Below are 25,331 nucleotides of genomic sequence, written 5' to 3'. Positions count from 1 at the left end.
TTTAAAAGATACTCTAAAACATGATTCTCAATTTCCTTGATTTATTGTCATAAAAGTTTGATTAAATACACTTGATAATGATGATACGGTAAAGCATCACTGGGTGGCCTAGTAGTCAACTAGGACTCTTGAATATTTTACTCAATAGGTCTTAAGTTCGATTCACTTAAGGTTGCTAATAAGGGTAGTCACTAAGAAGATTTACTCGGTTGTTAACTTCAGGGTCCCTAGAGATTAGTTGAGATATGCGCAAGTTAGCCTGGACACCCCCAATCAAAAAAAAAAAAAAAAAAAAAAACCACAAGTTTGACCACAAGTGATCAAGGGTAGGCCAGTTAATTTAATTAAAGTTACAAGAATTATTGTTTTGATTTCTTATTTTATAATTCATGTTTTAATAATATTAGGATTTCAATTCATTATTTTAGTAGCATTAGGATAGTATGGAAATTGATATCAAAGAGTCAATGTAAAATTGAGTGATCAGATTCGATAACTTTACTACACTAATCAAATTGATATTAATGTCTTTCTCAATAATCCAAATGAGCAACAAGTCGTGTATGTTTTAACTGAAAAAGAAATCATTACTGAAATTAGACAATAAGATGAAGGAGGTAATCTTGAGGATAATAGTATAGAAATACCAAAAATTTCATGTCAAAAAGCTCTAAATATGCTTGAGAGCTAGAAATATTTTGGCTTCAACAAGAAGATGTTTATGCTGGTGGCTTATTATGTATCCGCAAGATAAAAGATGTGATAATAACTCTAAAGCATAAATTATTATCCCAAGCAACTTTAGATAAATATTTTATTTCATCTTAAACATTTAATGTAACATAGCATATATTTTTTGTAATATACTTATAATTATTACTATGTAGAGACAAATTCCTTAGGACAAGACCTAGAAAAATTATAACTTATTAGAATATAAAATTTATTCTTATTTATAACTAGTCTAAATTGAGACCAAAAATTTTTATAACTACATTCAAGTTATTCTATATAGAATATCATTACACAAATTACTACTATCTTATTATATATACAAACATTTATTACTGCCCTAGTACAATTAACAAATGGAATCCATGTGAAAGTCCATCTGGCAGTAGGCCCGGTTAATCCATTTCTTGCTTTATGAGTGAGTATTAATACATTGGGTGGCGGCTTGTCTAACTGCCTACTGCTAAACCATTACTCAGTCCCATAAAGAGGTTTTCCCAGGTAAAGTAGAATTTAATTACACCTCTTTTTCATTAAAACTTGAGATTCAATTATCAATTATTTAATCAATTAACATACTCTATAATTACAAATTTCATTATACTTGAGATTCTACACAAATTGTGTGAAGATTAACTCGGATTCGTTAATTCCTATATAAAATATAAAATAAATTCCCTTGCTTGATTATCAATTAGTTTATTTACAGCTCTACTATCCTTTGTGTTGGCTGTTAATTAATTTTGCTCTTGAAGATTTCTCAGGCACTAAGCGATTACTCAGAGATCTACAATATATAAGACTACTTATTCAGGTATGTAATTAAGTTTCAAATTCTATATTTAGCCTTGTAAAAGGCATTTTGCATTATTATGATATGTTTTAGACTTTAATCGTTACAAATGATTAAATTGTGAGTTAGTAATTGATTCAAAAATATTGGATGCATCAAACAATTTCAGAAATGAAGATCGAGTAATTCATTTGATTACTTTTCTTCATTGAGGTGGGATTCAATTTTTGTTTTGAATAATTTGTATCTGAATACAGTATAAACTGTACACTATCCAGTGCTAATATAATCTTTAATATTTTGTGCTTTTTCTTAACATGCCAGTTAAGATATAATAATTTTGGGTTTTTTTTTTTTAGAGAAATCTATACTGTTTATTCTCTATATAGTCAAATTTTTTAAATTCTATTTTAGATATACCTTGATATATGTGAAATTATGAACTATATGAATCTATTTTATCACATTTTTCTTTGTTAATAATTTTACGTTTATGTATATCTACACTCCTCAAGTGTTATATTATCCTTTCTTTTAATTAATTAATTTTCACGTGTGTATATGTATATATCATTTCTCATTAACGTTGTGCTTTATAAAGAATATATATACTTTTATTATGCTTTTTTTATATTTGATTTTCTTTAATTAATAATTATTGTATGTATAAACGTAGCACTCTATGAGGGAATACATATTCGTATGTACGTATGATCAAACGTGGCGCATAATAAATGTAATTAATTATATTGTACATATATAGTATACTCTTCATAAGTCAAATATTAATCATTAATGAATTTTTGAATTCTTATAGAGTGGCCTTTTATGACAAAAACTTGAGTATATATTATTATTATTATTATTATTATTATTATTATTTTCTTGTCGTTACATTTTTCTTCTTAATTTGAATTCTTTTGTGTGATAACGTATCATCCATTCTTTATATGCTTAATTATATATATATATATATATATAATTATCTTGACGTGATAATGTTATTTTTTTTCATATGCATATTTATTCACTGTCGACATTTATAGCTTGGCATAAACACATTTTAATTTCTTTGTCCTTATAAATCGTTGTGCGCATAACCTTTAAGAAATGATATTATTCATTCCCTTAATTTAGCATGCCAATTTAATGAATTCAAGGAAAATCTTTTGAACCAGCATTTACGTTTAAAAATAACAGTTTACTTTCAAGATTTTCGCCATTTATCCTATGCTATTGAATTTTCTTTACACAAAATTTTCATATTAGTGTCATGTGTCAACAAGTTAAATAAAAAAAAATTATATTAGAATAATTATGAGTAATATATAGAAAACGGCCACAATCTTAATCCATTTTCGACACTAAAATGCGCGCCTTGACTTACTACAAGTGGATATATATTGTTATGCCTGGGAACTTAGGTCTGACGCGGCGTCCTGTTAAGTGCGCAAGGTCAGACCTCGGGAAGAGCCTACTGCCATCCTGACGCAGCTGCTTCGTGTAATCACGGTGGCACCCACAGCTTGCTTTCTTCAGAGTAATGGGTGCACGTCAGGTTAGCAAGGAGTTGTGATGATTCCGCGTGTCCAACCCCTGTAGCAAATCACGTGAATTACTCCAAACGAAAGATTTGCGCGGATCATCCCACCAACTTTCAGATTCAGTGATGATTGCCTCAAGGCATCCCACTATAAAATGGGAGTTCCTCTCTCATTAAAGGGATTCGCAGATGTTACTCTTGATAAGAACTCACTCTGTAGAAAAGACAGTCTTCAATACCTTGCATTATCAGTGTAAAGTCAGTCATCTAAAATGACCTGACCCTTATCATTAATAAAAACATCAGTGGACGTAGGATTTGCTTCCTTAGCATCCGAACCACTTTAAAACTCCTTTCTCACTGCATTTACTTCCATTCTCCTAAAAACCTTTCACATGTGTCTTTTGGGGTCAACTCAACATTTCACATGTGCTTTTAGTTGGTGTCAAAATCGTGCATCAACAGTTTGGCACTAGAAGGAGGACTGATTTAGTGTTCATCCTTCATCCGGAGAATCTCCAACCTATCAGTCCTACAGCAACAAATGGCCTGTCAACCAAAACCTGAACAGACCAACCAGGGCGTTGAGGGGCTCCCCTAAGTTCAGGGAGACACCTCTTCCAGAAAACCTTCAGCCCCGCAAAATGCTGCAAGAGATATCCCGTCAAGTTCACATCTTGACCTTGCTATTAGAAGCTACTTGGAGAGGTTTGACAATACTCCCTAGACGGTCAACCGAAGGTTGGACCGTTTGGACCAAGGCGTGCCATCCACGTCAGCCGTGGCGGTGCAACCGCCAAAAACGTCCGCAGGTTGCGCAAAAGCGCGGCAACGGGAAATAGCCCGTGCCGCGAGCACTGCAGCGCGTAGACGAAAGGGAAAACAAGTGGCAAAAAGCAAGCCCACGGGCTCCAAAGGGCTAGCGAACTCTGACCGCATCCCGAGCAGAATACCGATCTCGCTGAGACTCGGTGAAAGGACGCAGCCTGAGCTGTTCCATGCCACATCGCAAAAGCACACACATAAAAGCGCTGGTCGGGGCGATTCCTATCACTACCAGCAAAACAGTCCTGATCGTCACCGTGTGAGAAGGTCCCACACTTCGCGGGGCGGTTCTTACCACCGCGAAGGTCGTGAAAATACCCCGGACCCTTCATCGCCATCACACGCTTCCAGCCGACGTGTGTTGAGAGTGGCTGGAACAGCTGGCTGAGGCGAAGAGGAACCCGACCTCCGGACATTCCTCAACCGTAATCGCGAGGGTCGAACTTGCATAGGTGAAAGCAATCCCCAAGCGGCTCCAGTACAGCAAATTGAGGAGCTGCAGCGAGCTCTAGACAGATTGCGAGCTCAGCAAAACGAGCGAGAGCAGGTCGCATCTGCGTCCCCCTTCTCTGCCGAAGTGTTAGTAGCTCCACTCCCACCAGGATTTAGGATGCCCAACATGCTGGCGTTTGATGGGAACTCCGATCCGCAGGATCATTTGTATGAATTTAACGACCTGATGGAGCTTCACCAGGTCTCAGATCTAGCCAAATGCCGTTGTTTGGCAGTGACCTTGACCTCCCATGCCAAACGGTGGTTCAGGTCGCTCCCAACAAGATCGATTAGTTCATGGCCTCAGATGAGCGCGACGTTCCTGAGGCATTTTCAGGCAAATCGGAAGTTTTCAATGCCTTTGAGCTACCTTAGCAATATAAGGCAAGAAATGGATGAATCCCTCCAGTCCTACATTGATCGTTTCCATGGAGAGCTCAACAAGGTGGCTCATACTCCTGAAGAGTTTGTTCGGACTCTCATCATAGCTGGGGTCCGTCCACAGATCGACCTGTGGAAAGAATTACAGGCTGAGGAAGATGTCTCCCTCACCGGATTCTATAATCTCATGGAGAAGTACCTCCGAATAGAGAATTCAATGGCGGCACTCCGCCGTCGCGACCAAGGCACTTTAGGCAGTGCACTTGGTCGATGGGATAATAGAAGAGCTGGTCGAAGTGGGGACGTGGACGATCAGCGAAGAGGGAAGAAACCTCGTTACGAGCTCAAAAATTCCTACGCCCCCGTCCCTCGTCGCGATCACGACAGAAATCAATATACTCCGCTGAACGCATCCGTATCGACTATTCTTGATAAATCCAAGGAGGCCAGCCCACTCGGAGAGCCCGAGCCTATGAAAACTCTAGCGACAGCCAGAAATAATAAAAAATATTGTTGCTACCATCGGGACAATGGACAATATACCAATGAATGTCGAGCTTTCAAGCAGGCGATTGAAAACCTAATCAAGCAGGGACATTTCAAGGAGTACATTGATGACTCTGCTCCCCTACAAGAGAATCAGGGAGAGTCAAGTAAGAAACGCCGCGACCAGAAAGGTCTGTGCAACCTCAATTTAATTTTCGAGGGACCGCACTTCGCGGGAAACTCGCGAGGTGCCCAAGAAAGGTATACTCGCGACGCACACCACGAGCCCATCAGAGCGATGAGCGTGGCGCGGTGACCGACAAAGGTTCGCCGGGAGGAGGAAATTTCCTTCTCCGAAAAGGATGTGGCCTGGCTACATCATCCTCATGAAGATGCCCTTGTGATAACGCCCCTTATAGGGTGCCATAATGTCCAGAGAATGTTAGTGGACAATGGAAGCGTTGTGAACATCCTGTTCGCTTCAACTTTCGAGAGAATGAATCTGGACGAGGCAAACCTGAAGCCCGCCTTGTTCCCCCTTTATGGCTTCACAGGGGACCACCTGCTCCCCAAAGGCACGATCTCGCCCCCAGTCACGTTGGGTGACTTCGACGAAATGGCCAGAGTAATCGAGTTCTTGGTAGTTGATTGCCCATCCGCCTTTAATGGAATTCTGGGGTGACCTCTGCTGAGACACTTCAAGGCAGTCACTTCGGTATACCATTTAAAAATGAAGTTCCCCACCCCGATGGGGATCGTAAAAGTTAGCGGGTCTCAGCGTGTGACCCAGGGCTGCTGTATGAAATCAGTTCAGATGGCGTGCAAAGGCAAAGGCACTTCGCGCGGCGATCAGAACCAGACAATGGCGATCAGCCGGATAGAGCCACAGCCTGGCCCAGCCGAGGATAATATAGATCCTCGCATTTAGGACTGCCCTTCCAGTGGGCCAGTTGAGGACTTGGCTGAAGTATTGCTCGACCACACGGAATCGAGCAGGGTGCTAAGGATCGGTAAAAATCTCAATACCCAGCTCGCTAACGAACTGACCAGCTTCCTTAAGGAGAACATCGATGTGTTTGCATGGTCGCACGCAGACATGGTCGGGATCAGCCTGAATGTTATTTGCCATGCCTTAAACATCGACAGTGAAGCCAAGCCAGTTCGCCAAAAGAGGAGGGCGATGGACCCGGAACGATACGCTGCCTTGAAGCTTGAGGTAGATAACCTCCTTCAAAATGGGTCCATCCAAGAAGCACTCTACTCGACCTAGGTTGCTAACTCAGTTCTAGTAAAAAAGCCCAACGGCAAATGGCGGACCTAAGTCGACTTCACCGACCTCAACAAGGCGTGTCCGAAGGATAGTTTCCCCCTGCCAAGAATTGACCAGCTCGTGGATGCCACCTCGAGGCACAAGCTGCTGAGTTTTATGGATGCGTACTCGGGATACAATCAAATTCTGACGTACGGGCCAAACGAAGAGCATACATTTTTTATTACAGATCGGGAACTGTACTGCTACAAAGTTATGCCCTTCGGCATCAAGAACGCTGGTGCAACTTACCAGCGACCGGTTAACCGGATGTTCTCCGAACAGATAGGCAGATCGATGGAGATCTATGTAGACGACATGGTGGTAAAATCCCATGTTGCTTCAGATCATGTAGCATATCTTGCTGAGATGTTCGGTATCCTTCGGCAGTACCGAATGAAGTTGAACCCCCTCAAATGTTCATTCGGATTATCCTCGGGAAAGTTCCTAGGGTACATGGTTAACCAGTGGGGTATTGAGATCAACCCCAAAAAAATCCAAGCTCTCCTCGATATGAAGAGCCCAACCAACAAAAAACAAGTTATGAGCCTGAACGGGCGTATAGCGGCGCTAAGTCGCTTCATATCAAGGCTAACAGATCGCTGCTTGCCATTCTTCAATGTACTTAGGGCCAATAAGAAGTTCGAATGGACTCCCGAGTGCGAACAGGCCTTCTAGAGGATAAAGGAACACCTCGGTAAGCCACCACTCCTGTCCAAACCTCTCCCACAAGAGATCCTCCTTTTGTATTTGTCCGTCTTGCAGTTCACGGTCAATGCAACTCTTGTTCGGGAAGAGAGCAGAACGCAATAGCCAGTGTATTATACGAGCAAGCATCTGCTCGATGTCGAGATGCGGTATCCAGGAATGGAGCGATTAGCCTATGCCCTGCTGATCGCATCCCGAAAGCTGCAACCTTACTTCCATGCCCATACAGTCCATGTATTGACTAATTACCCGCTTAGGCAGGTCCTCCAAAAAGTGGAGGCATCGGGAAAATTGCTCAAATGGGCCATGGAACTCAGCCAGTTCGATCTCCATTACAAACCAAGAGCAGCTATTAAAGGGCAAGCTATTGTCGACTTCATCTCAGAGTTCTCGCATCGTCCTGCGAACGAGTCAGAACAGCCCAGCGAAGTCATCCAGGGAACCGTTCAAAATCTCTCGACGTGGACCCTCTACGTCGATGGATCATCGAATAGAAAGAGGGCTGGAGCTGGCCTTCTCTTGTTGAGTCCCGAAGGGGCCTGCATTCATGGCATTCTCCGGTTCGGTTTCAAAGCAACTAATAATGAGGCCAAGTATGAAGCCCTGCTCGCTGGACTTAGGTTGGCCAGGGAAATGGGTGCAACTGTGATCAGCGTCCACAGTGACTCCATGCTAGTCGTTAACCAAATTTTGGGAGAATACCAAGCCAAGGAAGATAACATGATCAATTACCTGAAGAAAGCTCAAGCCGCACTCAAGCCGTTCAAGCACTTCGCAATCACTCAGATCCCCAGAGAAAACAATTCTGTGGCAGACGCCTTGGCAAGGATAGCCTCATCCTTAGACTCAGATGCACCGGAGAACATTCTAGTTCGATTCATCGAAATCCCAAGTATCAGCCCAAATGAACATGCCGTGAATGTAACGAGCCCAGACTCATGGATGACCCCCATTATTCAGTATCTCAAGGATGGAATCTTGCCCGACGATAAGGTCGAGGCAAGAATTCTACAAACTGGATTTGCTCGCTACACCCTCATCGGAGACCAATTGTACAGGCGAGGATTTAGTGCCCCTCTCCTCCGATATGTTACTAGCGAAGAAGCAGATTATAAAATGTGAGAGATACATGAAGGGATCTGTGGTAATCACACCGCCGCGAGATCTCTTGCGAACAAAGTTGTTCGTCAAGGGTACTATTGGCCCCGAATCCAATATGACGCCTACAACTTTGTCAAAATGTGTGATAAGTGCCAGCGGTTCGCGAATATACCGCGAGCTCCCTCCCACGAGCTGGTAACCATGACTAGCCCCTGACCTTTCTCTATGTGGGGGATCGATCTCATCGGTCCCATGCCAGTCGGAAAAGGGGGAGTCAAATATGTCGTGGTCGCGGTAGATTACTTCACTGAATAGGTTGAAGCTGAACCTCTAGCCGCGATCACAACCAAAAAGCTCAAGGACTTCGTTTTCAAGAATTCGTTTTCAAGAATATTGTGTGCCGCTACAGAATTCCTCATACCCTCATCTCGGATAACGGGAAACAGTTTGACAACGAGGAATTCAAACAGTTTTGTGACGAGCTGGGAATCCATAAAAAGTTTGCCTCGGTAGTAAGGCCACAAGCAAATGGCCAAGTTGAAATTGTCAACAAAACCATCAAGCACACTCTGAAGGTCAAACTTGGCGCGACCAAAGGGAGTTGGGCCGACGACCTCCCCGAAGTCCTATGGGCGTACAGAACTACTCCAAGAACCTCCACCTCAGAAACACCTTTTTCACTAGCATACGAATGCGAAGCGATGATCCCTGTAGAGGTGAGAACTGGTTCACTTCGGATGGACTTGTATAATGAGGCCAACAATGAAGCGCTTATGAGAGCAAGCCTAGACCTTGTTAAAGAACATCGCGACAAGGCATCGCTAAGGATAGCAGCCTATCAGCAATGCGCAAAGAGGTTCTTCGATTCAAAGGTCAGGCGAAGAGATTTTCAGGTCGGAGATCTTGTGCTAAAGGAAGTTCTTCTCGGTACCAGGGAACCAAGTGCAGGAGTGTTGGGACCAAACTGGGAAGGTCCATACCGCGTCGACAAAGTGATAAGACCGGGGACTTATCATCTCAAAAGGCTGAACGGTTCCAAGGTACCCCGAGCTTGGAATGCTGAGCACCTTCGACCATACTATCAGTAATTCCGAACTCAGCTTTCCTTGTAAAATTAACTTGTGATTTTTGTGAATAATTTTCTTGTAAAGTGTCATTTTGTTCGCATGTAATCTTGTTCGTGTGAATGTATTATGCCATCACACTTGTTTCAATAAATTTAAGCAATCCAGAAGTACACATGTATAATAAAGCGAACAGAAAATTGTAAAGGCAAAAAATGTATTTCATTACTGAAAAGTACAGCAGGCAAAAAGACGCGATTACAAGAACTAATCCGGCCCTTGGGGGGCCGACCTCCCTGTCCCAGGGCTGGTCGGTTGAAGGTTTGTCCATCGCGTGTCCCGAACCTTCTACTCGGGAGGCCGCCGCTTCATCATCCTCCCGCGCCGTGGACATAAGTGTGTCTTGCCAGTCTTCCGGGAGGTCGGACATGTCAAGTCACAGGTTCTTCGGTCGCAAGGCATAAATAGAGTCAATTGCCCAGTCGGCAGCCTTCTCCTCAACCTCCGCGGCATGATCCTGCATCTCTTGCGTTAGGGAGGCAACTCTCTCTTGAATTTCCTGAAGTTCAACTGCAACGGCTTGCCTTTCCCTCTCGGAGGCGTCCCTCTCTTGCTCTGCTCATAGGACCTGTAGAGAGGTCGCTTTGAGCTTCTGGTCCCTCTCCCTGGCCTCCTTGGAGAGTCTAGCTATGGTCCTTTGTAGCTCTTTTACTTCCTCTCCCTACTTCTCGAGTTGCACCTTCTGGAAATCCACCGTGCGAAGAGCTGCGTCTCTCTCGTTCAGATACCTGTTCGTCGACTCAGAAGACAGGTTTCTCTCTGTTTCTACAACTTTCAGGCTTCGCTTGAGCACTGTGTTCTCTTCCTTCAGAGCAACACCTCCCTTCGCGGCCCCCAGTTGGACCCTTTTGATTGACATTCTCATGGAAAGAAGAGTCTGCGAACAAAGAAAGATAGAGTTAGCTAATGAAAAGAAGCTAAGGGAAGTCCTCACCGAGGACAGTTCGCTCACCTTGCTCAAGTGTTGGACCGATGTGGACATTAGGTCCACCTCGCTGGAATGCAGACTCTCGGAATATCTGGAACTTGCGAACTGCTCGAAATATTCCGAGAGTCTGCATTCCAGCAGGGCGTACACCACCAGCTGCAGATACTCCAACAGGTTCCCCAGCGAGTCCAACACTGGGGTACCCTTCTTCGCGGCCTCAACAGCCGCCGTGTCGTCCATAGGTGCCTTGCCCGACTTACTCGCGTCCGGCCGCAACCTCTTTGATTGGTCGCCCTCAGACTCGGTCTCTGATTCTTCGACCTGAATCTGGTTCCTCTTCTTTCCCTGGGCCGTTGTCTTCAACCTTGGCCGAGCAGGGGACGGCTCGAAAGCCTTCGTTTTTCGCGTTGGTACGTCCTCTGACGGCTGCGCTTGAGGAGTCTCAGGAGGTCGCGCTGGTGGGCCCGACGTCGCGCCTTGGGCCAGGGGAATTGCTGAAGCAGCTTCGGCTGCTTTGGCTTTCTTCGTCCGAGGGAAATTGACCTGCCTTCGTCGCGGCTGTTCTGAGTCCTTCGGAGGCATGGTCGCTGCATGCAAGACATCGTTAGCAAAAATATTTCATTTCACGACCAAAAGGGGGTCAGTTAGCAAGACTTACTCAACGGGGGCTCTAGCGACGTTTGCGTTGAAGAAACCGTATTTCTGTAAGCTCACGGTCGTCACAAGTTTCTTTGCGTTGCACTGATCCTCTGGTAGGGAGCCGAAATGCACGATCCTACATCTATCGAAGAGCAGCCCTAGGTCGGTCATCTTGTTAACTGTCCGAAAGAAACCAGGTCATTAGAAAAGCACATTTCAAAAAAAAAAAAAAAAAGAGAGAGAGAGAAAAAGAAGGCCTATTCGGATCCTAGAAGCAGCAATGGCCATCATAACGAAAGAAGAAAAACTTCGTTTCGTAGGCACCCGCGTTACTCGGATAGCTGTGTATCTCATCGACGATAGTAGTTCGCCTGGACAAGTAGTAAGAATCCTTGTCCTTACTCTCTTTCAAATAATAAGAGCAGCCGACCTCCATTGCGGTCAGCTCGCCCAGTCCGTTCTCTTGGCACACGATATATATTGCAACATCAATGACGTACGCATTCGGGGTCAACTGCATCGGTGCAACCCCGAAGTGGTCCAAAAACGACTTGATAAACGGGTGGAAGGGGATCAGTCCCCCACCCTTGATGATATCCTCGGAGACCGCGGCCAGACTGTTTAGCGGGTACTGCGATGAGTGCGCCACGTCAAGGAAAGCATCGACCTCGATAGCGTATTGCTTTATTATCCTCTCGAGCTCTTCCCCGGTGAACACCAAGAAGACCTCGATAGGGACGGTTGGAGCACCTTGTGGGGGTGAACTGATTCCCTGTTCGGGTCCAATTGTTGAGGGGTCCATTTTGTCGGTCTGCAAAAGCGACAAACAGAAGGGTNAAAGAAAGAAAAGGGACCTACTCGTATCCTGGAAGTGGCAATGGCCATCGTAACGAAAGAAGAAAAACTTCGTTTCGTAGGCACCCGCGTTACTCAGATAGCTATGTATCCCATCGGCGATAGTAGGCCGCCTAGACAAGTAGTAAGAGTCCTTGTCCTTACTCTTCTTCAAATAATAAGAGCAGCCGACCTCCATAGCGGTTAGCTCGCCCAATCCGTTCTCTTGGCACGCGATATACATTGCAACAGCAATGACGTACGTGTTTGGGGTCAACTGCATTGGCGCAACCCCGAAGTGGTCCAAAAGCGACCTGATGAAGGGGTGGAAGGGGATCAGTCCCCCACCCTTGATGATCTCCTCAGAAACCGCGACCAGACCACTTAGTGGGTATCGCGATGAGTGCGCCACGTCAAGGAAAGCATCCACCTCAATAGCGTATTGCTTTACTACCCTCTCGAGTTCTTCCCCGGTAAGCACCGAGAAGACCTCGACGGGGATGTTTGGAGCATCCTTTGGGGACGAACTGGTTCCCTGTTCGGATCTGGTCATTGAGGGGTCCATCTTGCCGGTCTGCAAAAGTGACAAGCAGGAGGGTCATTTAGCCATCGTACGCTATTTCGTACAATGATGTGGGAAAAAACAAACTCCCAAAATCCCAAAGGAAACCCTAACGGTGTGATTCGAGCCGCCATTCATGGCTCGAACCAGGCCTAAGCATCTCGTCTCCGATAAGCTACTGGAAGACAGACGCCACTCAACTATGGAAAATAACAAAACAGAAACTGGGAGAAGCTCTTACCGTACGAAGTGTGAGAACGACTTCCGCTCCGAATGCTTGAAAACACTGGTTTGAAAGGCAGAAATCCCAAGTTTGCGCAAACCTTTTACTCTCTAAGGAAAAAGGCTCTGGTAACATTGCCTGAAGACGACTCGAGGTTTTTATAGCATATGAATCGGTGCTTGGGTTTCTCAGAATTGAAACGACGTTTGGGCGGCAAAGGTTTCTCACCATTGATCACAGCCACATGTCGTGCATCAGCAGGGAAGAGTGAGAGTCGCTACTGGATAAAGTCAGACCTTCATCTCTTTCGTTAAAAAGCCCAAACGACAGACATTCTCTCTTTCTCAGAGCGTTAATTGCGTGTCAAATCCACATTTAATGCTCTGGTAAAGGGCATCGTTCCAACATACTGCGCATTTAATGTCCTAATAAGGCGTACTGTGTCGGCGTACAACGCATTTAATGCATCTGGTAGGCACTTATCACGCACAGGGCACGTTTGTCAGCACAGGGACTGCTTCATTAAATGCACCCACGGCGAAAGGACAACAAGTGACGTCTGACAAAACCAGGTCGTTCATCCCCTGCAAACAATGGACATGTGAGGTCGTTCTCGAAAAAGTTCCATCCCAACCTACGTTCAGGCAGGTCGGGGTTTCCAGAATTTCTGGAATTTCCAGAATCTTCGGGAATCATCCAATTGCGGCATGACTTGTAGTTTCCAAGGTTCGGTTCTCAAACCTTAAAAACTAGGGGACTCCTGTTATGCCTGGGAACTTAGGTCTGACATGGCGCCCTGTTAAGTGCGCAAGGTTAGACCTCGGGAAGAGCCTACTGCCATCCTGACGCAGTTGCTTCGTGTAATCACGGTGGCACCCACAGCTTGCTTTCTTCAGAGTAATGGGTGCACGTCAGGTTAGCAAGGAGTTGTGATGATCCCGCGTGTCCAACTCCTGCAGCAAATCACGTGAATTACTCCAAACAAATGATTTGTGCGGATCATCCCACCAACTTTCAGATTCAGTGATGATTGCCTCAAGGCATCCCACTATAAAATGGGAGTTCCTCTCTCATTAAAGGGATTCGCAGATGTTACTCTTGATAAGAACTCACTCTGTAGAAAAGACAGTCTTCAATACCTTGCAATATCAATGTAAAGTCAGTCGTCTAAAGCGACCTGACCCTTATCATTAATAAAAATATCAGTAGACGTAGGATTTGCTTCCTTAGCATCCGAACCATTTTAAAACTCCTTTCTCACTGCATTTACTTCCATTCTTTTAAAAACTTTCACGTGTGTCTTTTGGGGTCAACTCAACATTTCACATGTGCTTTTAGTTGGTGTCAAAATCGTGCATCAACATATATGATTTTGAAGTTTTAGTTGTGGATAGATATACACTTGAGGTTTGAGGAGGATAATGGAGGTGGAAGAGGTGACTTTCCTGATTACAGGAGGTGAAGTGAAGCCAATGATCACAATGCCAACTTCTGCAACTGTTTATCAATTGAAAAAGAAGATAACTGAACACACAGGAGTTCCTGTGAGTAGACAAAATATTTTATACGAGAACATTAAGTTAGTGGACTTCACCACCATCAAGCAATATAACTTCGGAACCATTGCTGAACTTTTTCTGGTTGTTGACCTATATCCTGACGAACGAGTTGTAAATATTACAGTCTCTTCTCCGGCTTTTAAAATAGGGTTAAGGGTGAACAAAATACACAAAGCTATCCAATTGAAGCAGAAACTTGGGCAGATTTGGGGCATTGAAACTAAAGATGTTACTCTTTGGCATCTGTCTAAGAAAATGGAAGATGATGAAGCCTTGTATAAGTACTATATTTCTGACGGTTCTGATGTACAGTTCACTAGGACTGGATTTTACACCTAGATAGTGATCTAGTCGATCATTATCTTTATTTATGTCGAAAAGAGTATCAGTTTTTGTTCTAACTGTAAAATCTTTTTCTGAAGTTTTAATTAGTCAGATGATTTTATTATGTTAGAACCAATCAAATACATTTGCAATCTGCTTTACTGATAGATTTAACATCCAATATAAGGTAATGATGAACAATATCCATAATCTGCAAATTTTTGATGGACCTACCTATATATATCATTTGAAACCCTTTAATTGGCTGAGGAAATAATAAACAACTTAAACCAATCTACATGTGGTTTCTGATAAATCTATAGTCCAATGTCTACTCAAACAATATACCAGAGACTCAATCCCTNATTTTAGTATCGCAAATATAAACTGTTACAAACTCATAGAAGTGAAGAAAATTAAATAAATTTAACACTTAATTGAAATGCATGTTATTATGTTAAGTTGTAAAACCAAATAAAAAATAATTTCATTAAGATTTGCGTTACAACAAAGCAAATACTCTCTTAATTCTTAAAAAAGACTTTGTCTAATTTATTTAAGCATATTTCATCACCTTATTATATTATTACTATTTTTTGGAATACTCATATAAATAGACTTCATGACGACTAATTCTTTTTGTATAATAAAAAAAGACTTTGCATAAAAAGAATTATAAGATGTCATATTCATCACGACTAATTCCAACCATATTATTATTTTGGATTTGTCATATAAAATAGAGTTCATGAGGACTCATTATTTTTGCAATAAATAAAGACTCTGTATACAAGGCCATTTTATTATTATTTTAACACTAAAAATGGGTTAAATAAATAATTGACATTGAAAACCCAAACAAGCATTGGCAACTTCTTTGAGGAACAATATGGAATCCTTAGGATTGGCAACTTCTTTGCGAAACGATATGAAATCCTTGATTCCTCTCTCTGAAGAATGCAGTATTCATAGAGTTCAAGAGAGTCTACGTCAACTAGATGAAAATGCCTATACTCCTCGGGTAGTCTCAATTGGTCCGATTCATCACGGTAAGCAACAGTTAAAAGCTATGGAAGACTACAAACTAAGGTACCTACAAAGTTTTCTTTTACGAACTGATGTACATTTGGAAGAATTTATAAAATTTATCGGGCAAAATGAAACAAAAGTGCGNCCACCATAGCCGCCCTGTATAATATATTTTGGACATTCCAATTAATTGATTTATTCGATTAGACTTATCTCCCCTACTGACTCACGGGTCCTAGTTGACCAACCTGTCATTAATTCTCAAATCCAGCAATTAGCTGCTGAAAGATAATCACAATATTATCGCAGCAATTAAGTAATAGGTTCATGCAAGCATGAATATGCAGGAGTCTAGACATTGGTTTGCTTATTCTTTTTTCAGCGGTATGGATGAAGATATTAATTTTGAATTAATTCTGACAATTCATTCCTCGGAAGGATTAATGTTAAATCAAAATCTTCATGCATGTCTTTTTGCAGGCTTTAAGTGCAGGTCTAGAGGATGGAATTAATTAAATTTAATTCGTCTTAAATTCGGGTCTTTGTTCAAAAATTTTATCCTTAAATTTCGGCCTAATGTTTTATTAAATATTATAAATATAATAATGTCAATCAATCGCATTGACAACCAATGAAGATTAATGCTAATGCATGTATTGCCAACAATTTGTAATAATTAAATTGACGATTCGTTGATGAGCTAACACATGTTTCGACATGTTGCTTGCAATATCAAGTATCATATATCAACTACTCTCCAGATTCTCGACACCGAGTACGTATACAAAGATGGTGCAATGTCCATTCACAGAAGTCTAAACGCTTAACCACACTCACTTGTCGTTCTTCTATATCTTCTTATTATACTGTTCAAGTGGATGAAACTTTTTCACTTTGGAGAATATATTATTGGAATTTCAAGGGTCTAATAATGTTCTTGTAAAAGACTAGTATCTAATTCTTCTTGATTTGTTGAATTAATTATTATTTCATACATCGTTTTACTTTCATGAGTATTATTTGTAGCTAGTACAGAGTTCGTTCAAGTATCTATTCGAACTTTATTTCGTTCTATATAATACTTTGCATTAGTTAAAGAAACAGATATCCATGGATATAGTTTAAGCCCAAAACTTCCAAATGAAATAAAATATTGCAAGTGGCCTTTTTTGTATAACAACCTTTATCGATAATAATTATCAATAATACAATGACATGACAGCCCGGCTATTCATATTTTCATTTTTCAAAAGACTTGAACTTACTATAAATCCAGGACATTTGCTCATGCCTGGCTACACAATTAAGTTGATCAGTACCATTTCTAGTGACAATGGCTATTGATCAAAAACTGCTATCATTTTTCCTACTTCAACTAATTCATCTTCTTTTAGTCATAAATCTCTCGAATGGGCAGGGCTTAAAGCTCGGATTCTACCAGAAAACATGCCCAGCTGCTGAGTCCATTGTAAAAGAAGTTACACATCAACACATTTCTCTTGCACCAACTATTGCTGCTCCTTTGTTAAGAATGCATTTTCATGATTGTTTTGTTAGGGTAAGTTGAGTTATTTAAGTTTCGTGCGCACATGCATGCATATAACAGCTAGCTAGAGTAATAATACATGAATCATTTTGTTGTCGACAAAGTCTGTAGTACAATGAAGTATTAAATTAATTATATCACAAGGTAATGAATATATGTACAGAGATATTCATTTATCAATTATTAATCACATTAATTAGAAAGATAAATAAGAGAAATTTGTTTTCTGTGACATAAAGATATGGATTTATGGTATAAGTAATGTGTTCCCTTCGTGGTATTTTAGATTTTCTCTTTTGTTGTAAGCACGCAATTAATGCTTAGAAATTAAATATTATAGATTAGCATACGGCGATTTAATTTTAGAGAATTTACATGTTCTAATAAGTTGGTTTGGCAGGGATGTGATGGTTCTGTGCTTCTAAATTCTACCAAGAACAATCAAGCTGAGAAGGATGCAGGCCCCAACTTAAGCCTGAGGGGATACCAAGTTCTTGATGCTGTAAAATCTGCAGTAGAAAAGAAGTGTCCTGGTGTGGTTTCTTGCGCTGATATCCTGGCTTTAGTAGCTCGAGATGCAGTTGGAGTGGTAATTAATTAACCAGTTTCATGTCCTACAGTGGCTTATTAATTAAATTAACAATCATTATTTTTTTTTTTATCAGATACATGGACCATTTTGGGACGTTCCTACTGGACGAAGAGATGGAAGAATTTCAAATGGCTCAGAGACAACATCTTTACCACCGTTTTTTGCCAACATAACCTTGCTAAAACAAATGTTTGCAGCAAAGGGTTTAAACGAAAAGGACCTAGTGGTTTTATCAGGTAACATTTCAAATTTTTAATCTCAGAAATTTTTGAAAGAACTGTCAAGACATTTTTACATGAGTCATTATAGATCTTTTTAATTTGTTAATTTGCAGGAGGGCATACTATTGGTACATCTCACTGCAGTTCCTTCTCCAATCGCTTGTACAATTTCACTGGCAAAGGTGACACAGACCCTTCATTGGATCTTAATTACATAGTGCATTTGAAGAGAAAATGCAAGCCTGGTGACACCACAACACTTGTCGAAATGGATCCTGGAAGCTTCAAAACATTTGACGAAGATTACTACACTCTTGTAAATAAAAGAAGAGGACTCTTCGAATCTGATGCAGCTCTTCTTAATGACAATGAGACTAGAGCTTATGTCAAACTTCAGGCTGCTACCCATGGATCTAACTTTGCAAAAGATTTTGCTGTATCCATGATCAAGATGGGAAAAATTGGCGTCCTCACAGGCACAACCGGTGAAATCAGGAAGCACTGTGCATTTGTCAATTAATTTGCCACTACTTGTTTTTGCATAAATTTTGTTGTCACGTGAGTGGATTGTGGAAACTTAAAATAAGTTTGTATTTTATCGGATTCTAATATTTATCCAACCAATAAGATCATTATGTTCCTTTCCAATATTGCCTCAAAAATACGTATACAGTACTATTACTGTACACAAAACGCCAAAAATCAATTCTTCCAGAACAAAGAAAAAAAAATTGAGAAAGAAATGTGACAGCTGCCTAGGAAGGATTGGTCAATTTGAACTCTGATTTATTCCATCTAAATTCTTTTGTCCTACTCTTGAGATACTAGCTAATTAATCTTCTTGTGCCCTTAAGTCATTAATATTCCGTCCTAATAAATTATTACAGCATTCCGACTGTATATGTCGCTCATCCGAATTGTATTATTCAATATTAATTTAAACCAATTTAGTAGCTGTTACTAACCCAAAAATATTATTGAATTGGCATTCCAATCATATTCATAATCATTCATTTTTTTGGACTATTTATCCCTCTAAGAACATCTCCAAATGACTCTTTATATGATTCAAACTCTTTATTATTAAAAATTTATTCATAAAAATAATAGTTCAATAGACTTTTTATTCTTTAAATATAAATTAAAGAGTGAGTTTTACTCTTCACATTTAGAGCATCTCTAATGGTGTTCTTTATTTTGAAGACCATCTTTTATATTAATAAAGAGCATTTTCATTAATTTTTAAATATAAAAAACACAATTTTTATTCAAATCCAATAGACTCTTTAAATTTAATGAGGATATTCTTTATTTTTAAGAAAGAGACTTAATGGGAGAAAGAATTAATAAATAAAATGCATAGGAACTTGTAGTTTATTAATTAAAATTATGATAGAGAGTGAAATTTGACTCTCTAAATGTGGAGAGTCAAACTCACTCTCTAATATATATTTTAAAGATAAAGAGCATGTTGGAGTCTTGTTTTTATGGATAGACTTTTTATAATAAATAGTTTGGGTCATATAAATAGTCATTTGGAGATGCTCTTATAGAGTCAAATTTTACTCTTTATCTTAATTTTAAATAATAAATTGTTAGTTTCTATGCAATTTATTTATGATTTATCTCTCCTATTAAGTTTCTTTCTTGAAAAAACATATTATCTCTCCTAAAATTTAAAGAGTCTATTAGATTTGAATAAAAAATTTGTTCTTTATATATAGAAATCAATGAAGATACTATTTATTTATATGAAAGATGCTCTTTAAAATAAAGAGTACAATTGAAGATGCTTTTAATAAATTACAAGTTTCTTTGTATTTTATTATTAATTTTCTCTCCTATTAAGTCTCTCTTGTATTTATTAAGTCTAATTTAAAGAGTCCATTGGATTTGAATATAAATTTTATTTTTTATATTTAGAAATTAATGAAAATGCTTATTATTTATATGAAATATGCTCTTTAAAATAAATAATACCAATAGAGATGCTCTAACCTGTTCATACATCAATTTTAAGGTAAAATTTTAGGACTCTATATCACAGCTATCGACCTTGTAAGAGGTCGTTTACCAATCCTATGCATGAAGTTAATTAGTCGGTACTTGTTTATATGCAGGCATGTTCATGGATGCAGAGACAAATTAAGATTCAAATGAAATTTTTATCTTAATCGAAAAATGCCATGTGCATGAATGCAATTCAGATCTAACCCAAGTAAAGGAATCTCCTTCTGCTCTGTGACTGAAACAAAGAACCAATTTATAAAGAAAACTCTTCTTACTAAAGTGCTATAATCACGGGGCTTCTACCTTCTATATCATGTCAGCCGTAATTATATATATAAACGACAGAATATAATCATTTAATATACTAGCTTTTTATTTGAAGCAGCTGTAATATGACTTTTCCTTTCCTGAATTTCGATGTCTTCAAATGTCTCGTTATCGGTAAAAGTTTCTATTATAAGATACCTTTAATCTTTATACGATATTGTGGGGATAAAAGTTCAGGTCCCCTGTCCTTATCTTTCAAACTTTATAAAATAATCTGGAAATCTCATTATTCATGTAGAAACTTGCTTTTAACTAATAGTTAAAAACATTCACATTAACATTAATTTGTCATGATGCTAACATATAATTGATGTGCACAATTAATTAAATCTTTCTTGTTTCTTATATGCACGCACATGTAGAGAAATTAATGCACATTGACATATACAGAAACTTAATCATATTTTAAACTTATGCTTTGACCGGCAACAGTTAGATCTGTCACAAAAGGAGCTTCCTTTGCCTTCTATTGAAACGTAATTTCTCATAAAAGTAATGCCCCTTCTAAACTCTAAAGCACCGTAAGCACGATATCAACACGTACTTTAACGAGGTTAATTTAATTAAATATAATCACACAAAACAATGACAAGGTACTTAACTTTATATATATATATATATATATATATGACTAAGAGTGATTATATTTATTTGTACACACTTTAACTAATTTTTCAATATTTTAAAATTATAAGTTAGATAAGAATTTTAATAATAATTCTTTTTAAGACTGGAACTCGAAATACTATATTAAATCTGTTATTCTTTTATTATCAAAGGATTCAAATTTAAAAGATTATATTAAATACTTCCTTACTCTTTTACATAAGTGGTTTGCTTTCAATATTTCTTATGTGTAGATGTCTTATGACTTTTCTTTCAGGATTTTCTTTTCTTTAAACTTTTGATACTTTTTTAAAACTTTAGCGATTCATTTCCATGTAGTTACTTACATATATATGCAGCGATATTCTTAGCCTTCCCTACCAGAGAGGTGTTATCAAGTAATTAACTTGCTTTTACATTTACTAACTAAAAACTAATTCACGGTAAAAACAGGTTTATTATGATGCCAAATCTAACTTAACACTTCTGTTGACAAGTAGCTACCAATATGTAAATGGTTCTACAGAAAAAGGTTAAGAAATATAGTAACTAATTAACACAGTTACCAGTACTAGTGATGGCAGATTCAAGTGCAAGAAAAGAACTACTAAATTCCTTTCATTTAAAAGACTAAGCTACCTACTCTTATATTCCTCCCTTTTTCTGTTTTCTCCAATGGAATTAAGGCAGATTAATTTATGAACAAAAAAAAAAAAAAAAGAATTTGTAAGATAGTATATTGCAAGTCTCTAGTTTCACCTCTGTTCGCCCTTGGCCGGCCATCTCGAGAAAGGCTAGCCAGTGATGTCAATAAGACATTACAGTACATAAATCCTAAAGAACTGCAGCCACAGGATTGATTATATTTTTCTTTTACGTCAAAAGAATATATATTAAAAGAAAAAAATTATGCTTGTCTAAAGCTAAATAATCTATTACTATGCAAAAAGAAAGCAATGAGAGTAGCTTTTACCAAGGCATATTATTTTCTTCATCTCTTGGAGATCGGTTTTTTCGCATACTGAAACAAAGTATATCCCCATGAAAGATTCTTAAATTATTTTTAAAGACAATAAAACAGATATCTTGTAACTCATGTTCTGTAGTTTATAGATTTGATACTCTCAATTTTTTTTTATTTTTTTTATTTGGTCGATCTCTCGTCTTATTGTATATGAGCATCAGTCCATGTGTAGTTATAAGGTCATTTTATAAGATCTATACAGCTCATTACAAACTGTACATAAATATGTCAAATTCTTAATTTGTTTCTCATCTCTTTTAAATGTGTCGGCTGCAATGTTTGCAGCAGGTAGCAAATTATTGATATGAAAAATGAACAGTTCAGCGTATGACACCATAGCCATCCGGGAGCAGGTGAACCCGTTGATATTATTCCACCACATTGTTGTATCTTTGTTGTATAATTTTAGTTTGCAATCGTAAGAGACATTACCAAATCCATTAATAATTTAAGCCGCCACGTCCCGGTGGCGGTGGGACAATTACATCTCTAATTATTTTCAACAATAGTTACCGTTTATACTTAATAAACAGAAAGGATTCCATTTACAATGTAAAAAACAATATTTATCAAAGGTTAAATTACTTCCATTGGTCGATGCTCTGTATATGAATCTTATATCACCCATCCTACAAGGGACAAGACTTAACTAATCGTATTTTAAATGAACTACTTTACATTAAAATATATCAAAGATTCCAAACGAAAGCACATGGTAGTCAGCTAGGTGGACCTTTTTTTATGGTTTACCTTCTTATCATGTTGCTATAATTAAGGTCTATAAATCATTTGGCTTGTGTCTGCAACAAGACATCAAAGCAGCTCCTTATTACCAGTGAAGTTTCTTCCATATCAAGAAAGAAACAATGGGAGGGATGAATCAATTTGGTATTGTGGTCTTGAGTCTTTTCGGACTTATGGTGGGAAGTCAGGCTCAACTGCAGTTGGGATTTTATGCCAAGAGCTGCCCAAAAGCTGAACAGATTGTGCTCAACTATGTTAAAGAGCACATCCCCAATGCTCCATCACTAGCAGCAACTTTCATTAGAATGCATTTCCATGACTGCTTTGTCAGGGTTTGTGTTTTTATTCCCTCTTTGTTTTTCCTGTTAATTTGCAAATCTATCTTCAATTCCCTCATGCTATACTAGTTTTTTTATTGATTAACACCTGAGTGACTTGGTTGTCTTCTCCTCTCAGTACAGTCTGAATAATATTAGACATTAACATTTTGTTAATTTACAGGGTTGTGATGCATCTGTGCTTCTAAACTCAACTACAGGCAACGCAGATGCTGAGAGGGATGCAGTTCCAAATCAAACACTCAGAGGCTTCGATTTCATTGACAGAGTGAAGAGCCTTCTGGAAGATGAATGCCCTGGTGTAGTTTCCTGTGCAGATATTATTTCTCTAGTTGCAAGGGACTCAATTGTGACAACAGTAAGAACTCCGTTCAAATTACTTTAAACCTACTAGTTACATTTTCATATTCTCCAGTTTTCATTTCTGTCTTACTATTCACTGAACAGGGAGGTCCTTTCTGGAATGTTCCAACTGGACGCAGAGACGGGACGATCTCCAATGCCACAGAAGCTGCAAACAACATACCATCTCCATTTCACAACTTCACCACTATACGCGGACTCTTTAATAATCAAGGACTTGATCTAAAAGACTTGGTTCTGCTATCTGGTAAGCCCAACATGTATCACCATTTCCATCAGCTTATGGGACACACTGTTATAATTACATGGAAACTTGTCCAAACTTACTGCAAGAACAAACGACTATGCAACTATTCTCTAACATAAGTGTTACGGAATTGTTTCAGGTGCGCACACAATCGGTATTTCTCACTGCACATCATTTGAAAACCGTCTGTACAATTTCACTGGAGTAGGTGATGAAGACCCTGCGCTTGATAGTGAATATGCAGCAACTCTGAGGGCAAATAAGTGCAGAGTTCGCAATGATACTACCACAAAAGTTGAGATGGACCCCGGGAGTCGCAAGACTTTTGACCTTAGTTACTACACACTTTTACTTAAGAGAAGGGGTCTCTTCCAATCTGATGCTGCTTTGACTACTAACTCTAATTCATTGGCTTTAATTAACCAACTACTCAGTGGATCATTGCAAAATTTCTTCTCTGAATTCGCCACCTCTATGGAGAAAATGGGACGCGTCAATGTTAAGACTGGAACAACTGGCCAGATCAGGAAGCAATGTGCTTTGGTTAACACCTAGAGCTAGACAGACTAAACTTTCGCATTGCCCCTCATTTTTTCAAATTTTGATTTCTGATTTGGAAGTTTTGTTAATGTATAAATCTTGGTGAGACTTGGGCTATGTATTTTATGTTGTGTGAATAATTTAGCCGTTGTGTAATATCTTCCTTGGTACCTTCAGAAGATTGTGTTCATGTAATAACACAGCAATCATGTATAAGATTGCAGTCATTCTCATGCAAAAATAATAAATTTCCCAACTTAATTAATGTTTTTTTTTCTTTTTTTTTTTAAATCACTTTTTTCCCGGCTGTTCTATGATCCAACGACCTGATGGGTTTGGAAATGCTTCTATAAGAAGTATAACATAAAAGAGAAAACCTAAGAAAAGGTATATTTATAACAGCAGTCTAGCCCAATATGATTTTCCATCTTCTGAAAACACTTTTGAAAACTTCAAAAGCAATTCCAAATGCATTTTATGTCTTTTCAAGCATAGCTGGAACCTGGAATGTTGTCTAAAGAAAGCACGACACCCACCCATAATTGAAGGGCAACAAAAACAATTATTTCTGTGGCAAATATATATGAAACAACGGTAACGTTAAAAGAACCTGGACTGTTTTAAAAGGTGTAGAGTCACAGTTTTCGTAAATTGCATAGTTACCAGACTATTAAATTTATGCGTGTGGACCACGAATTTGACAATTGATCTATCACTCTCTCTCTCTCTCTCTCTCTCTCTTCATTTGTCCACATCTCAAATAATTTCTCAGCCGTTTGGATAAGTGCTATAAAAGATGATAGGTTAATTTTTGTTTATTTTATAAGATTTTTATGTTTTATTTACCAGTAATAAAATATAACAGAAATCTTTTATTATAAATAATATTTATTAATGGTAATATAAGAGATAATTTTATTATTTTATTATGAGATATTATTAAAACATTATCGAGATAATCTGATTTTTCTACCTATTTTGTTCTTAATTAAAAAATCATTTCAAACATAATTGCCCTTAAATGTCTACCAAATAATAATTCGTAGCCCCCTTACATTTGAGAAATTAGCTAAAACACTTCAACCACAAAAAAATTTAAAAGTTAACAAAATATCCTCAGTCACCCAAGATCACCATCTGTCATGATTCACCACCGCCGGCCGTCGACGTCAGTTGCCGTA

At 39.0% G+C, this 25,331-nt stretch overlaps 2 protein-coding genes across 2 annotated transcripts; both read left to right on the top strand.

Moving 5' to 3' along the window:
* The first annotated feature begins 16,906 nt into the window (after positions 1 to 16,906).
* Positions 16,907 to 18,580, top strand: LOC116112560 (peroxidase 27-like). The gene is made up of 4 exons (XM_031398687.1): positions 16,907 to 17,150; positions 17,539 to 17,727; positions 17,804 to 17,966; positions 18,065 to 18,580. The coding sequence occupies exons 1-4, from the start codon at positions 16,926 to 16,928 to the stop codon at positions 18,469 to 18,471; spliced, it is 984 nt and encodes a 327-aa protein (XP_031254547.1). The 5' UTR covers positions 16,907 to 16,925; the 3' UTR covers positions 18,472 to 18,580.
* Positions 18,581 to 22,708: 4,128 nt separating this feature from the next.
* LOC116112550 (peroxidase 3) lies at positions 22,709 to 24,377 on the top strand. The gene is made up of 4 exons (XM_031398673.1): positions 22,709 to 22,994; positions 23,164 to 23,358; positions 23,448 to 23,610; positions 23,750 to 24,377. Exons 1-4 carry the CDS (start codon positions 22,785 to 22,787, stop codon positions 24,163 to 24,165), a joined length of 984 nt encoding a protein of 327 aa, XP_031254533.1. The 5' UTR covers positions 22,709 to 22,784; the 3' UTR covers positions 24,166 to 24,377.
* Positions 24,378 to 25,331: the final 954 nt, after the last annotated feature.

The sequence above is a fragment of the Pistacia vera genome, unplaced genomic scaffold (assembly GCF_008641045.1).
Source record: "Pistacia vera cultivar Batoury unplaced genomic scaffold, PisVer_v2 Contig663, whole genome shotgun sequence".
NCBI lineage: Eukaryota > Viridiplantae > Streptophyta > Magnoliopsida > Sapindales > Anacardiaceae > Pistacia > Pistacia vera.
The sequence above is the reverse complement of the archived record's forward strand: the minus strand, read 5'-3'. Positions and strand labels throughout refer to the sequence as shown.

Coding starts and splice junctions, on each gene's coding strand:
- LOC116112550 (XM_031398673.1), top strand. CDS start 22,785: ATGGGAGGGATGAATCAATTTGGTATTGTGGTCTTGAGTCTTTTCGGA. Junction 22,995..23,163: donor TCCATGACTGCTTTGTCAGG/GTTTGTGTTTTT, acceptor GTTAATTTACAG/GGTTGTGATGCATCTGTGCT. Junction 23,611..23,749: donor AGACTTGGTTCTGCTATCTG/GTAAGCCCAACA, acceptor GAATTGTTTCAG/GTGCGCACACAATCGGTATT.
- LOC116112560 (XM_031398687.1), top strand. CDS start 16,926: ATGGCTATTGATCAAAAACTGCTATCATTTTTCCTACTTCAACTAATT. Junction 17,151..17,538: donor TTCATGATTGTTTTGTTAGG/GTAAGTTGAGTT, acceptor TTGGTTTGGCAG/GGATGTGATGGTTCTGTGCT. Junction 17,967..18,064: donor GGACCTAGTGGTTTTATCAG/GTAACATTTCAA, acceptor GTTAATTTGCAG/GAGGGCATACTATTGGTACA.